Raw genomic sequence first — 12,899 nt, 5'->3', positions numbered from 1 at the left:
ACGAGGCATCTCGCAAAGTAGGCAAGTCACCTCAGCAAGCAGACCTGTGCCCCTTCAAAAATTCTTCTCGTATGTTGAACGAGGATACGGGCGTCACCCCGCATCGTTATTTTCCTTACTCATCAGTTTAAGGCATAACTAATCACTTGTCGATTACCTGCCTAAACACAATGCCCAAGCTTCTTCTATCAGGGTGCTGTTTCTGGATTACTCTTAACCATCTATTTTAACAATAACCAAAAAACTGAAGATATATTGAGTAATGTTCAAGTATACCTTGAGGATTAAGGAGTCTTTAAATGATCATAAATCACTTAATTTGCTTGAAATCTTTGCCATTTTAGCAGTCGCAAAGACTCATGGGTATTTACGCATTCTTAGTGTTGAATGTCGTCAAGATAAATCAAACACAGATTGATTAAACACGTCATGAGATAATGATCATGTCTTGTTGTTAATCTGTTTAAATGTTCTAAACTGGACGTACTAAATTATGTTGGTTTTTTAAATTTTGATTACAGTATTACAAACATTTCCCTTATAAGAAATATGATGTTTAAATGGTTTGTGCCGTGGCAGGAACTATCCTTTTTGGCCAAGATCGGTTCCCATAGCCACGCTCAAAAATCTCGCCGCGCAGCCGCAGTTAGAGAGTGTGAGAGAAAATGGCAGACGTATCTTTGGATGAAGTTATACGGCGACGGGGTATTAACCTCAAAGCTCCAGCCAAACGGTACATAAACGGATACCTAACTGTTTAATTATTCGTAAAGGTTGTAGAGATGTTTAGCAACATGTATGAAACCATAGCGAGGAATTAGTTTTTGGTTGCAAGTTGGGCACCGTGAGCTAATGCTAGGCTAATTTAGCTCGCAGCTAGGCTAATTTGCAGCCTTTCGATGTAGGCCTTAACTCACACACATTTAAATGTTAAGGCTGGGTGGATATAACTGTTTATTCAGTCATAACATATATTTAATTGAATTTTGGTGGTTGAGTTAACGTGCCAGAAGTTAGCCTGTTTGCTCGGCGTATTGTTTGTAGCGTTCCTGTTTCGACTTAGCTGAAAAGCTAATATTTACACTGATTTTGAAGCAGGATTTTCGTCCCACCTCTGTTTAAAATATCATTTCTGGCCTCGCCTCGATTAAAACGTATGGTTTATTGACTCATGGATTAGTTCTCACTGCATATTGTAGATAAGAATATAGAAAAAAATATTATTTTAAAACCAAGTGCCGTTCAGAGAAAGAAACAGAAAGACTTTTATTGCCTTTGTCTTTGAACAATTCACAGACTAGGAACTTGTTTCGGTGGTAAGGTGCTGAATAATAAAAATAATAATAATAAAAACACTGAATAATCATAAAAGTAGAAATAGATCTATTTTACAACTATTTTACAAATAAGGTAAGGGCATGCAGAGAAATGAACATATATACAAACTTTAAAAAAAAAAAAAAAAAATATATATATATATATATATATAAGTATGAACAGTGGCATCCAAACAACCGTGCAAATTAGCAGTGCAGTAGATGAAGTGGTGTGACATGACTTATTTAAGTGATTGGAGTTATAAAGTGTCCAGTTCAGGTATTACGATTGTTCATGAGGCTTAATAAGTCTTCATGAGTCTGACGGCAGAGGGGATGAAACAGTTTTTATGGCGAGAGGTCTGAATGGACTGTAACCTTCTGCCAGAGGGAAGTGGCTGAAATAGTCCATGTCTAGGGTGAGAAGAGTCAGCTGCTATCTGGCCTACTCAACCTCGAGTCCTGGAGGCCTCTGATGGCTAATATGTTTAAAGCATTAGGTTTTAAAATGGTGGATTTAAACAGTCTTATTGTCAGCATGTTGTGTCAAGCAGTCTAATATATGGAAACATGATATTTGTCTCAGGCCCACGTTTGGACGGGGTGCAGTGGGGGATGGCAAAAACTTTGATGCAAGGCAGAAGATTGGGACTAATGATGTAAGACAGCGCCTTGGAGGAGGAACAGGTAATGAGTGTTATGCTTTCAAAATCATCGACTAATATTAGTGTTTTGTTTGAAATCTTTTAGGACTCATAAACATCTCTTGTCTTTTGTCAGGTTTCCAAGTGAAAGATGCCAGAGAAAAACTGGTTCAGAAAGATGCCCGTTTCAAAATTCGTGGCAGGGCTGCAACAGGAGCCGTACAGGACGCCCGTCAAATGATCAACTCACGTAAACAGGGGCAGAGTCAGTTAACTCCCCCTGCACAGACCACACTAAAGACCGCAATAACAACCCAGCTACAGAGCAAAACACTGGTACCCCAGATAAAGATACACACCAGCAATAATCTTGCTGGTGGGAACACTAGGCAGTTTGCCACCAATGTTCAAGGACTTGGTGTAAGGGGCAGCACAACACCACAAGTGAGCAATAATATCAGAGTAATGGATGCCCGGGATAGGCTCAGTCTTAAGAGAAGCATTGGAGGAACACCATCACACACAGCTGCTGCACCACCTCTAAAAATAACCAAGACCATACAGGTGAGCTTGAAGAGTTCTGTTGCTGTTAGATTAGTGGACATGTAGGAACAAACTGACTAGCTAAATGGTTCCTTCTCATTACAGCAACGTCCAGTTGGGTTGTCCAGTGGAATACGTGCCGCTGCACAGGTAGAACTGGTTTCCTTTGTGTATTTAATATGATAAAACACTATTTTACTTAAGTATTGTATTGGTTTAGATTAATAAACATGTTAATATGTTGAATTTTTTTCCCTCACAGCCTGTTTTACATGAGCTCGATGGCACCCCAAGCAAACAAATAAAGATCACAACTGCTCATAATATGCTACAGTCAAGAGTAAGTTCCTTGTCATAGCTTCATGACTGAGCAAAAACTCTTCACTACAGCTTCAACACATACTGTTAAGTAGTTACAAGTTTGTCTACATATGTTTCTTGCAGTCTGGTACAGTGGGATCAACATTTTCTATGTCGGCTCCAATCACCAAGGTGGTTAAAAACGATGCTTACACCGCTCCACGTCCTCCTGTCCCTGTGGCTCCCACTCGGCTTAACACCAGCACAAGTGCTGCCCGTTCTTCAGCTGCAGCTTTACAGCCGGTCTCAAGGACTCTTCAGCAAGCCACAGCAGAAACCAGCACGTCAACTCCAACTCCCCCACAGGTAATCCCACCAACTTCTGTAAATCAACTTCCCCACCTGTAGCATCTCTAAATCTGTGATTATGATGGTCAGTGGAATTTTGTTTTCATATTGAAAACGGCAAGTTGGTCACCAGTAATCTTATTGCCCATTAATGTTTCTGTCCTTAACAAGATCTTTATATAAGGAGATTTTTTTTTTATCCATCATGTGTCTAAAGTTTCTGTGTGATGAAGCTTTTACTAGATAGCGTCAAAATGAAAAAATATTAATTTAGTGGTATGGTGTCACCTTTCAATGTTCATAACCAGACAGATTTGCTTGTGGTTAAAGGCCCCATATGGTCAAAATGCATTGTATCGATTATACATTTATTTAAAAAAAAAAAAAAAAAAAGTGTGACCATAGCTAAAGCTTTTAGTCACATTAATTAAATCTGTCTGTTTTATTCAAAATTAGTTAATCTTAAGCAACTAACAGAATGATGCTTGCTAAATAGATCTACCACAAAACCCCCAGAAATTTTTTTTATATCTGCAAGAGCAAAGTGTTGAAGAGTATGGCAATTTGCAGTAAGCAGTTTATTATCTATATATGAAATTTCTTCAGCCTCGAGTTTGGACACTTGATCAAAACCACTTGACTCCACTGCTATAAGCACTCAGTTTAGCATCATACTTTATAATTGCTGCCTTGATCTGTTATTTTATTCAGTCGTGTGAGTCTGTTAAGTTAGTTGGTGCAATTGTAGCAACACTGATCGAAACATTGACAGGTCAACAACAGTTGTATTTATGGAGTTAAAATAGTTATTTAAGTGGCAAACAGTTGCGATGGGCTCGGAGAAAAGTAAATTATTTCACAACCAAAGCAAAAACTACATGTACACTGACAGAAATTACAACATGCCATTTTATTGGAATTGCTCTGGTTTTAATTTTGTGTGTTTTTAATTAAAACACCTTTTACACCTGTTTGCTTCTCCATGTTTCACTCACATATAGCATGTTTTTGTTGTGTGTATATATATATATATATATATATATATATATTTATTTTTTTTTATTTTTTTTTTTTATCTTTTAGCGGTTGTTTCTGCTACAACTGTCACCACAAAGTTTTGTGATAATCTTTTTCTTTTTAACTGTATTTTGTTACAGTCATAGTTCTTGTATTTTCTGAAAAGAGCTATAATATGTGGGGGACTTTTTAATAGTTTGTTAGTAAAACTTGATATCTATGTTGCAATGTTAACCTGGAACAGAACCTTGATATTCACTGTTATATCAACCATTCAGATGGCATTTTTGTGCTGATTTGGTGGTATCCTTGTTTGTCCGTCTAGCCCGTTTTCAGCCCGTTGGAAGGGACTAAAATAACGGTTAACAACCTTCATCCCAGAGTTACAGAGGAAGACATCGTGGTGAGCAACTTTTTCTCCTCCAAGCTTATATTGTATTTATCTAATGATATGCTCAGATTTGTAGTTCCACAGTAACTCATTTTGGTGCCTATTTTTCCACAGGAACTGTTTTGTGTGTGTGGTGCCTTGAAGCGAGCACGACTGGTAAAGGTGGGCGTTGCTGAAGTGGTGTTTGTCCGTAAAGAGGACGCCGTGAGTGCATACAGGAAGTACAACAATCGCTGCTTGGATGGTGAGGGCCATTGGCAAGGATGCACACATCAAGTGGCTTTTAGGCTTTTTGGCAGCTGCTTTTCTTTTGCATTGTGGTTAATAATTACTGAAGCAAGGAAATGTGTTCTGCTTGCTGTTATTATAGCTGTTTGTGATTTTTATCAAAGCTGTTTATGAATTAATACTATTACTGTGTTTCTTGTCCATTCCCAGGTCAACCAATGAAGTGTAACCTTCACATTCAGGGAAATGTCATCACTTCTGATCAGCCTATTTTACTGTAAGTTAGACCACAAGGCTCCATTCTTTGAAAGTTAATGTGTTACTCAGTCGGCTTATGTTTGTGAGATGATATTTGCTTGTAGCTGAAGCTCTACATGTATTGCAATCCTATTAGATTAGTATTAAACCGCCATTTCAGTTACATTAAGATGTGCATAGTTTGGTTTATTATCCATTAGGGATTAGTAGCGTAGTTCTTTTTCAGCTTTCACTTTTTAAAAACAAAACAGATTATGTTGAATATAGAGTTCAGGCCATGTTTATTGTTCTGCTGTGGTCTTTTAAGAATTCTGACGTTTTCACTTTGTGGCTCCTACAGGCGACTCAGTGACACCCCAGGCACAGGCAGCAGCACCAAGAAAGATGGTCTGCCCCCGTCCTTGTCTCGTGCTCCTGGTCAGCGGGCCTCTTCTCAACCCACTCCAGAAGTGGACCCCCAAACCATTCTGAAGGCTCTGTTCAAGTCCACAGCACAGTCCACATCCACCACCGAGGCCCCCAACTCACAGACCACTGCCTTTCGCATCAAGATATAGGTCATGAAAAATGAAAATGAAAACACTGTTTGTGTTGCTGCATTCTCAGTGTTCATTTATCTACTGTGGATTTCATACTGATGGCAGGCAGCCCCCTGTGCTCTCATGAAGCAGATTTTTACACATTTCATAGAGATGAGTATGGCAAATGTGAAATTTCATAGATGCAAATTCATCAGTGTTTTGGCTTTGTGGTATCAAATGTCACCTGTTAATTTCTGAAACGGACCAGCTGAAGAATTACTGTGTGATGTTTTATTAAGTTTAGTGATGTTGGGGTGGGTGTGTGGGGTGGGTGGTTCTGTTTTTTTTCCAATTCAGTGGTTTTTACATTAAAGCTATAGCCACATAAAAAGGAAGGAAGGAAAACATCTTATAATAATGCTACCATAATTGACAACCAAGTCACATTATTATTCTTTTGAGATTTCTGACATTTAAAAAAAACACCTCTTAAAAAAAAGTTTACTTAGTCATTTTATCAGCTCTTCTACCACAAATAGTATGTTTCTGATTGGACAGGACTGTTCTGTTTTCTTTAGCAAATGTCCCCCTATATGTCCTATGTTTAATCCAAAACAATGTCTGGCTTGTAGAAATAACCATTTCTGTAACACCAAGACCAGAACAAAACTACAGTACCATGATGTTCCCTTGGTTTTACAGTTCTTGTGAAATTCAGTGCTGTTTCTCAATGGTTTTACATGGTTTTCTAGTTTTGGAGCAGAATGTGCATCTTTCATTGTAGTATGTTTAATTTGGTTTATGTTGACCTGTAATTTACTTTCAGTTCCTATTTTGGTTTGTCAGTCAAGAGGAGTTGGAAAATTGTCCAATATGTCTGAAATGTGGCCATTAAATATTTAGCTTTGTACCTGTTGTCTGAGACTTTTTTTTTTCTAATGTTCAATGCTGAATAATTTTATTTAAACATTTTATTGCATAGAAAAAGCAGTTTGGCCTCCAATAACTGAACATGTGGAAGAAAATGCATTTTTGGAGGCCATTAGATATAAGTAATATATGGTATAGCTATCAATAAAACAGCTCAAATTCAATATAAATGACACACGGCTAAATTAAGGACTTAGAAGTGACAGTATTTTATCTATATTCCAAATGTAAGGAGCATTAGGAGGTCAGCTTTGATCAAAATGTTTTGCACATGTAGGCATGTCAATCATTTGCTCATCTTCTGCTTTTGTCGTTTAGTTTAATATATTTAGGATCCCCATTAGCTGTAGCAAGCTACAGCTATTCTTCCTGTGGTCCAGCACAATTATGACATCAAAAAACAAAAACTTGTAAAAGTTACACAGTACATCAGCACATTCATGTACAAAAATATGCTTACTCATTATTGGAAATCAACCTTTATATTTGATAATCCATAATACAAATCTTCTATTACACCTCTATCCACATTATCAATTAGTTTACTCTATTACACATACATTTGCATTTATTTTACTTTTATCACCAGACCCTTAAAATTATGATTTATATAGATACCTGTACTTTTAAGAAATAGTCTTTTAATATTATTTTAAAATTTTCAGATCAGTGGTTAATTAAATGTTCTTCTGTAGTGAATTCCATGTTTTCATGGCTCAATACATAACAGTTCTTTTAATGGCATCTTGATTTTGCTTTAGGCAAGCTAAAATTTCCATCTTTTGCATGTCTTATGATATATTTGTGATGTCCAGCACTAAAAGTAAGGTTATTAAATAAAATGACAGGTAGTTTTGATACAGATATATTTCTAATTACAACTGTCAATGAGTATAAGAGTCTGTCTTTTACCAACAACCAGTTAAGTTTCTTATGCATTGTGATATTTGTCCTGAAATCACACTTCAGTACCGTTCAGGCAGCTCTATTTTGTACATGTTGTCGTCTGTCTCACACATGCCTTGTGGCATTTGACCAAACGACTGGACAGTAATCTAGTTGAGATAAAATCACTGATTGAATTATAGTTTTGAGGATGTTTTGCGTCATAATTGAGATACTCTTACCCATCTTTGCAATCATATTTATTTATTGTAGTATGAAGTGCGTGTTTATAAACATTTGTTATTACATGCTGCAATTAATTCTACTTAATATATGTTGGTGTTAATTTGAAAATGACAATTATAACTTCAATTTAAGTTTACATTGTAGGACCTAAAATAGTGAACCAATTCTACTTCCGGTTAAAGGGTCAAACCAAGATGGCGCTGTCTACAAAGAAACATGCCCACAGCCAGCCCTGCATCATTCCTGGGGGATTTACAGGTATTTAGAGTTTGAATTTAAATCATATATAATTTCCAGCTTTTATATGATATGTTTGTTTATTGTAGGAAGTTGTCTGGGCCTTTAACGCTGTATATATTGTTTCAGAGAACGCTTTATGATCGCTGTAAGCGATGTGTTGATTTTCCTTGTTTGTCTTCACAGTTATCTCCATCCAGTTTAGTTCCGACAGCGGGACACATCACTCTTTATATGCCAAGGAACATAAAGTACGGGAGGAAAAAAGCGCCCGCAGACCGCTGGACCGAACATTATTCGTGTTAAACATCCCACCATACTGTTCAGAGGTGTGCTTCCCATAAAAACAGCGATAACCAACATACAGCTTTCTGTTTGGCAGAATATCTACTAAAAACCATTCTTGTTTCTGAATGTGTTTCAGGGTGTTGTCAAAGATTTATTCTCCCAGTTTGGCGCTGTTGATTCAGTTGAGTTGAGAGACCATCCGGGTTCCTCTCAGGACTCGGAACCGAAACTGTCCAAGATCTTCAGACCAGCTGAAAAACAGGTTCACTTACTTGCACCAGTGCTCATTTTTCATTCCTTCTTAATTCTTCCACATCCCAAATTGTTAATGTATGTTGTCTCTGTCTACGTCTAACAGGGTTTCAAAGTGGGATACATTATATTCAGAAAATCCTCCAGTCTGACAGCAGTTAAATCTCACCCTCATGATGTTCCTTTGGTGGTCTGCACGGAGCAGCGTCCAGTTAAAACAGGAGTGCAAAGTGAGTTACCCTGCTGTCATGACACACTACAGCCAGCACATTTTAACCAATATCAACCAAACACTGGTGTGACAAGGGGTAGGAAAATCGAATCAAAAATCTGGATTTTTTTTTTTTTTTTGCTTCACAATTTTGTTTTTTAAAAAAAATTTTTTCTAACTAAATAAAAATAATCCATTATAATTTTTTTTTAATTTTTAAAAAAAATATATTTTTTATTGTTTTTATTTATCTTTTAACTTGTCTTCTTGGGCATTACAGCAGCAGAATAATAGTCTGGCTACTGTGTTTATTTTTTTTCCTCATTGAAATCAAGTAAAATGACGAGAAAAAGAAAAGTTTTATATATTTATTTTGTTTTTAATCAACAAAAATCAGCAATATCGAAGAATTGTGAGAACTTCTATTTAAATTGAATCGGCACCCAAAAAAATCGGAATCGAATCGGGACAAAAGTATATCGTCGCAGCCCTAGGTGTGAGACGTGTATGATGTTTGGTGGATCTCCTCATTACAGAATGGATCCAGCAGTACACAGAGTCCTTCATCCTCCCCGAAAAACTGCAAGAAATAGTCGACGCTTTCATGCAGAACTACGACAAAAGTAAAGAAGAGGTGAGAATTCTGCCGCTCATCCTTTAGATTTGCACACCCATGGAGTTTGTGACTTAAATCTGGGTTTGTTTTCGTTCTCGCAGGAAGCGGAGCGGCAGAAGCAGGAGGCTGAGCAGCAGGCGGAGGAAGAGGACGGCTGGGTAAAAGTCACAAGAGGTCACAAGGGCGCCAAAGCTCGACCTCACAGTGAGGCCGCCGACCAGAGGACTTTACAGAGAGAGAAGAGAAAGAATAAGAAGAAAGAGCTCCTGAACTTCTACACCTGGCAGCACAGGAACACGCAGAAAGAACGTAAGTTACTTATAAGTGGGTCTTAAGGTGGGAACACATTTTATAAAAAATGTTTTGTCTTTCTAAGCATTTTTTTCTTATTATTTTCAGATATTGCACAGCTGAGGAAAAAGTTTGAGGAGGATAAACAGAGAATAGCTCTACTGAGAGCACAGAGAAAATTCAGACCTTACTGAGTTATCCAGATTTCTTCCTCGCTTCACTGCTTTTTAGTTACATTGTATCCCTGAATCTTTTGTTATTGTCAATAAACTATAACTTTGAGCAATGTTTTCATGATGACTGAAATCATTTTAGGTGAAGAAACAAATGTAGAAAATTCAAACTGAAAAGTGTCACAGTAACATTTTGTCTTGATTTAATTGCCAGAAACAGACAAGCTTTTATTCACAGATTTAAGTTTGAAGATCACTATCTTGCACCCGCTTTCCAAAATTTGTTTTAAATGTGCTTTATCATAATTTCAAATTTAATGGCTACAGGAATTCAAAACCAGCTTATAAAAAGAAGAAACATGGCATCTCTTTCAAGGAGCCTAAGCAAATAAACTTTTAAAGCCCAACCTAAGAACAACTGGAAAGAAAAGCCCCATTTTCTTTAAATTTTAGTATTTATTTGACCCCTGAACAAAATCTGAAAACATGTTTTTTGTATTTTTACCATTTGCCATGCCGATGATAAAAATTATTGTAGTGAAGTTAAGTATCCACCAGGGTGCAGGAAACCAGTATCTTATGGTGTGCAACAGGGTTTTGAGTAAAGTTTCTACAATAAAGTGATGCTAAATATCTCACACTGTATCAGATATGATACATTTGGCTTTATAGAGTTAAAATTGTCCAAATTTAAAGTTTTTGTTTTTAAAGGGGGTTATAATCAATGCCTTTTTTTGCTGGGCTTAAGAGGATGGAAACGTCAATCATCTTGGTTCCAGCAGACATGCATGACGCTCAGATAAATGCAAGCTCTGACTCACAAAAAAAAAAAAAAAACCTTTTTCATGAGAAGAATAAAACCAAGGCGGGTTTATTTAAGCAACATTAAACTAACTCATCCTCTACAGAGCATTAGTATAGCTGAGAAGTAAAAGACGTCATTAGTGTAATCACTGTTTGTTTTTTTTTGTTTGTTTTACACAGTGTTGCTTGATATTTATTGGCATTTGTTTTAGAAGAGTTTTCTCAAGTTCTTATAGTGACCTAAGATTGAGGTCTGGATTTTGGGTCTCTGCAACCCAATGACTCCATTTGATGATGCATTTGGGATTATCGTCCTTTTCAGGACTCAGTTTAGCCTAGCTTAAGCTTTCAGACACCCGGCCTCACGTTTGACTCCAGAGCTCTTTGGCCTACAGAGGAGTTTATGGTCATTTCGGTGACTGGGAAGCAATTTTCTTTTTTCACAGGTCACCTTTGTTTAGATGCAACTTTGCAAACTTAATCTTCCCCATTTATTTGAAAAGACTTTATTCTAGCAGCTTTTCCAAACACACCATTCTTGTTAAGTCTGTTTTTATTTATTGTGTTATAAATTAAATTTCACAACCTTTAGAGGTGGTGCAAACAAATACATAAGAAAGATACATATTTATCAAGTTTGCTTACTGTTAACTTCACAAGCTTACTGCCATTCTACCTCCAACACCTTCTGGTCCTCATCCATGACCAATAGCAGGATTAACGGAGCAGCACAATCACCAGAAAGAATATACACTACAAGAGTAGGAATAGTAGCATTACCACAGAACTGCCATGGGTCATTCACATGATGACTGTAGCTTTGTGCTCAGCAGAATTTAATTGTGATTTGTTTCTCACATAGAATATTATCCATTAAGTGTATTTCTGCAAGAGTGGTCCTGAGGAGACTAGCTGCAGCTGATGGGACTCAGGTATGGCCCGTCTTCTCCGTCTGTCATCCTCAGATGCTGTGGAAGGAGAAAAGCGAGATGAGGAAAAAAAGAATTTATATCACAAGGTACTCTGCTTCAGACTGTGATTTACTCACAGATGATGGTGCAACGCTGTGCACAGTCAACATCATCTGTGCAGATCTCCACCCAACAGTAGAAGTACATCTAAACGATAGGATTACATTTGGTATGTTAGTACAAATAAATATATAATATTAAAGTATGCTTGCATGATAACCTTACTTCTTCCACACTTGGATGACCTGTATCAGGGTCTAAGAATGCAAATGTCTTTACATCAAACCTCCTGACTTGAGAGTGGGTGGCAGTCTTTCCTTGACTGTCTACAGGGACAGAGCTTCTCATATTATCCACAGGGTTCGGGCATCTGTGTGGGAATGTAGAAGAGACATTCTGCTCACATTCAAGACTAACTTACCGGGTCTTTTTTTTTTTTTTTTTGTGCTACAGAAATTGCCTTCATCACCCATCATGGAGAAGTGTCCACACAGAGTTTTTAGATGCAGGATAGGCAACGCAGTCTCGCACACGCATGGAAAGCAAAGGATCTGGGGATGGCTGCACCATGGAAATTTCCACATTCACAGGTTTTCGTAGTGGTGAGACGAGCGGCAGCTGGTCTTCAGGAATGAAAGATGTAAAGGATGAGTCTAGAACGAGGAATAGTCATAGATCAGTTGCAGGACTTTGTGATCGCAGACTGTAAAAATAAGTTTTTAGTACCTGTGGCTATTCTCATCTGCACCTCAATAGTTCCTTGTCCTATCACAGTGGGTGGATTGGTCACTGTATAAAAGGATCGCAAGTCTTGTGCACGCTTTAGATCTGACTCTTCATATTCACATTGGACCTGGAGACTTAAGGAAGAAAAAAAAATCTTTAAAATCTCATACCAACAGTTTTACAGGACAGATATTTAACCACTCTGTAAAAAAGCCCCTGCTGGCAAGAAACGTAAAAAAACAAACCTAAATGGTGAATGTCTGCTTTTACTTTTCATGCGTCGCTCCTCCACTTCCACCTCGTAGATCACCAGGTCTCCATTTTTCTAAAAAGCAGGCGAAGGATGCAGTCATTATGTTGTATGTGAATCTAATTTATTTACCTAAAACGCAACCCTTGTCAAAAAAAAAAAAAGAAAAAAAGAAGCTTGATTTGATCACATTACCTTCATCTTCGCACCACAGTCCATGACTCCAATCTTGAAGACAGCAGTGTGTGAGGTTGTGACCACAGGCAGACAGTGAGGATGATCCTTGATTACAAGGCTGCTGGGATCAATAAGTGGGTGTGTGTCTGTAGCTTTTACTGTGAACACAAAGTGTCCATCCAGAGAGCAGGCTGGACAAAGTGACAAAAGAGAAAGATGTGGCTTGTTTGGTTGGGGGTGAGGTTGGAAAGGATGTTTTACGAGTTAATGCCATGC

At 37.6% G+C, this 12,899-nt stretch overlaps 3 protein-coding genes across 3 annotated transcripts in view; 2 read left to right on the top strand and 1 right to left on the bottom strand.

Annotated features, from left to right (window-relative positions):
• Nucleotides 1-649: 649 nt before the first annotated feature.
• poldip3 (polymerase (DNA-directed), delta interacting protein 3) lies at nt 650-6,476 on the top strand. The gene is made up of 10 exons (XM_079252292.1): nt 650-733; nt 1,903-2,003; nt 2,097-2,524; nt 2,609-2,653; nt 2,766-2,843; nt 2,948-3,169; nt 4,494-4,571; nt 4,674-4,803; nt 4,998-5,064; nt 5,386-6,476. The coding sequence occupies exons 1-10, from the start codon at nt 666-668 to the stop codon at nt 5,600-5,602; spliced, it is 1,434 nt and encodes a 477-aa protein (XP_079108418.1). The 5' UTR covers nt 650-665; the 3' UTR covers nt 5,603-6,476.
• A 1,345-nt stretch (nt 6,477-7,821) lies between these two features.
• Nucleotides 7,822-9,804, top strand: rrp7a (ribosomal RNA processing 7 homolog A; the record flags this gene model as incomplete). Its single annotated transcript, XM_079253002.1, has 7 exons — nt 7,822-7,885; nt 8,051-8,193; nt 8,289-8,414; nt 8,511-8,634; nt 9,152-9,249; nt 9,333-9,540; nt 9,631-9,804. 7 exons carry the CDS (start codon nt 7,822-7,824, stop codon nt 9,714-9,716), a joined length of 849 nt encoding a protein of 282 aa, XP_079109128.1. The 3' UTR covers nt 9,717-9,804.
• Nucleotides 9,805-11,372: 1,568 nt separating this feature from the next.
• LOC306765276 (zona pellucida sperm-binding protein 4-like) overlaps nt 11,373-12,899 on the bottom strand; it is a gene marked incomplete at both ends in the record, with an annotated part of 2,527 nt that continues 1,000 nt past the window's right edge. The window contains 7 exons of the mRNA XM_079252683.1: nt 11,373-11,467; nt 11,548-11,617; nt 11,696-11,840; nt 11,940-12,123; nt 12,197-12,350; nt 12,438-12,521; nt 12,642-12,814. Coding sequence (XP_079108809.1) covers nt 11,373-11,467; nt 11,548-11,617; nt 11,696-11,840; nt 11,940-12,123; nt 12,197-12,350; nt 12,438-12,521; nt 12,642-12,814 — 905 coding nt within the window. The remainder of the gene's footprint in view (nt 11,468-11,547; nt 11,618-11,695; nt 11,841-11,939; nt 12,124-12,196; nt 12,351-12,437; nt 12,522-12,641; nt 12,815-12,899) is intronic.

Source organism: Telmatherina bonti (assembly GCF_933228915.1).
Source record: "Telmatherina bonti genome assembly, chromosome: 14".
Taxonomy (NCBI): Eukaryota; Metazoa; Chordata; class Actinopteri; order Atheriniformes; family Telmatherinidae; genus Telmatherina; species Telmatherina bonti.
This window is presented reverse-complemented; position numbering and strand designations above follow the sequence as displayed.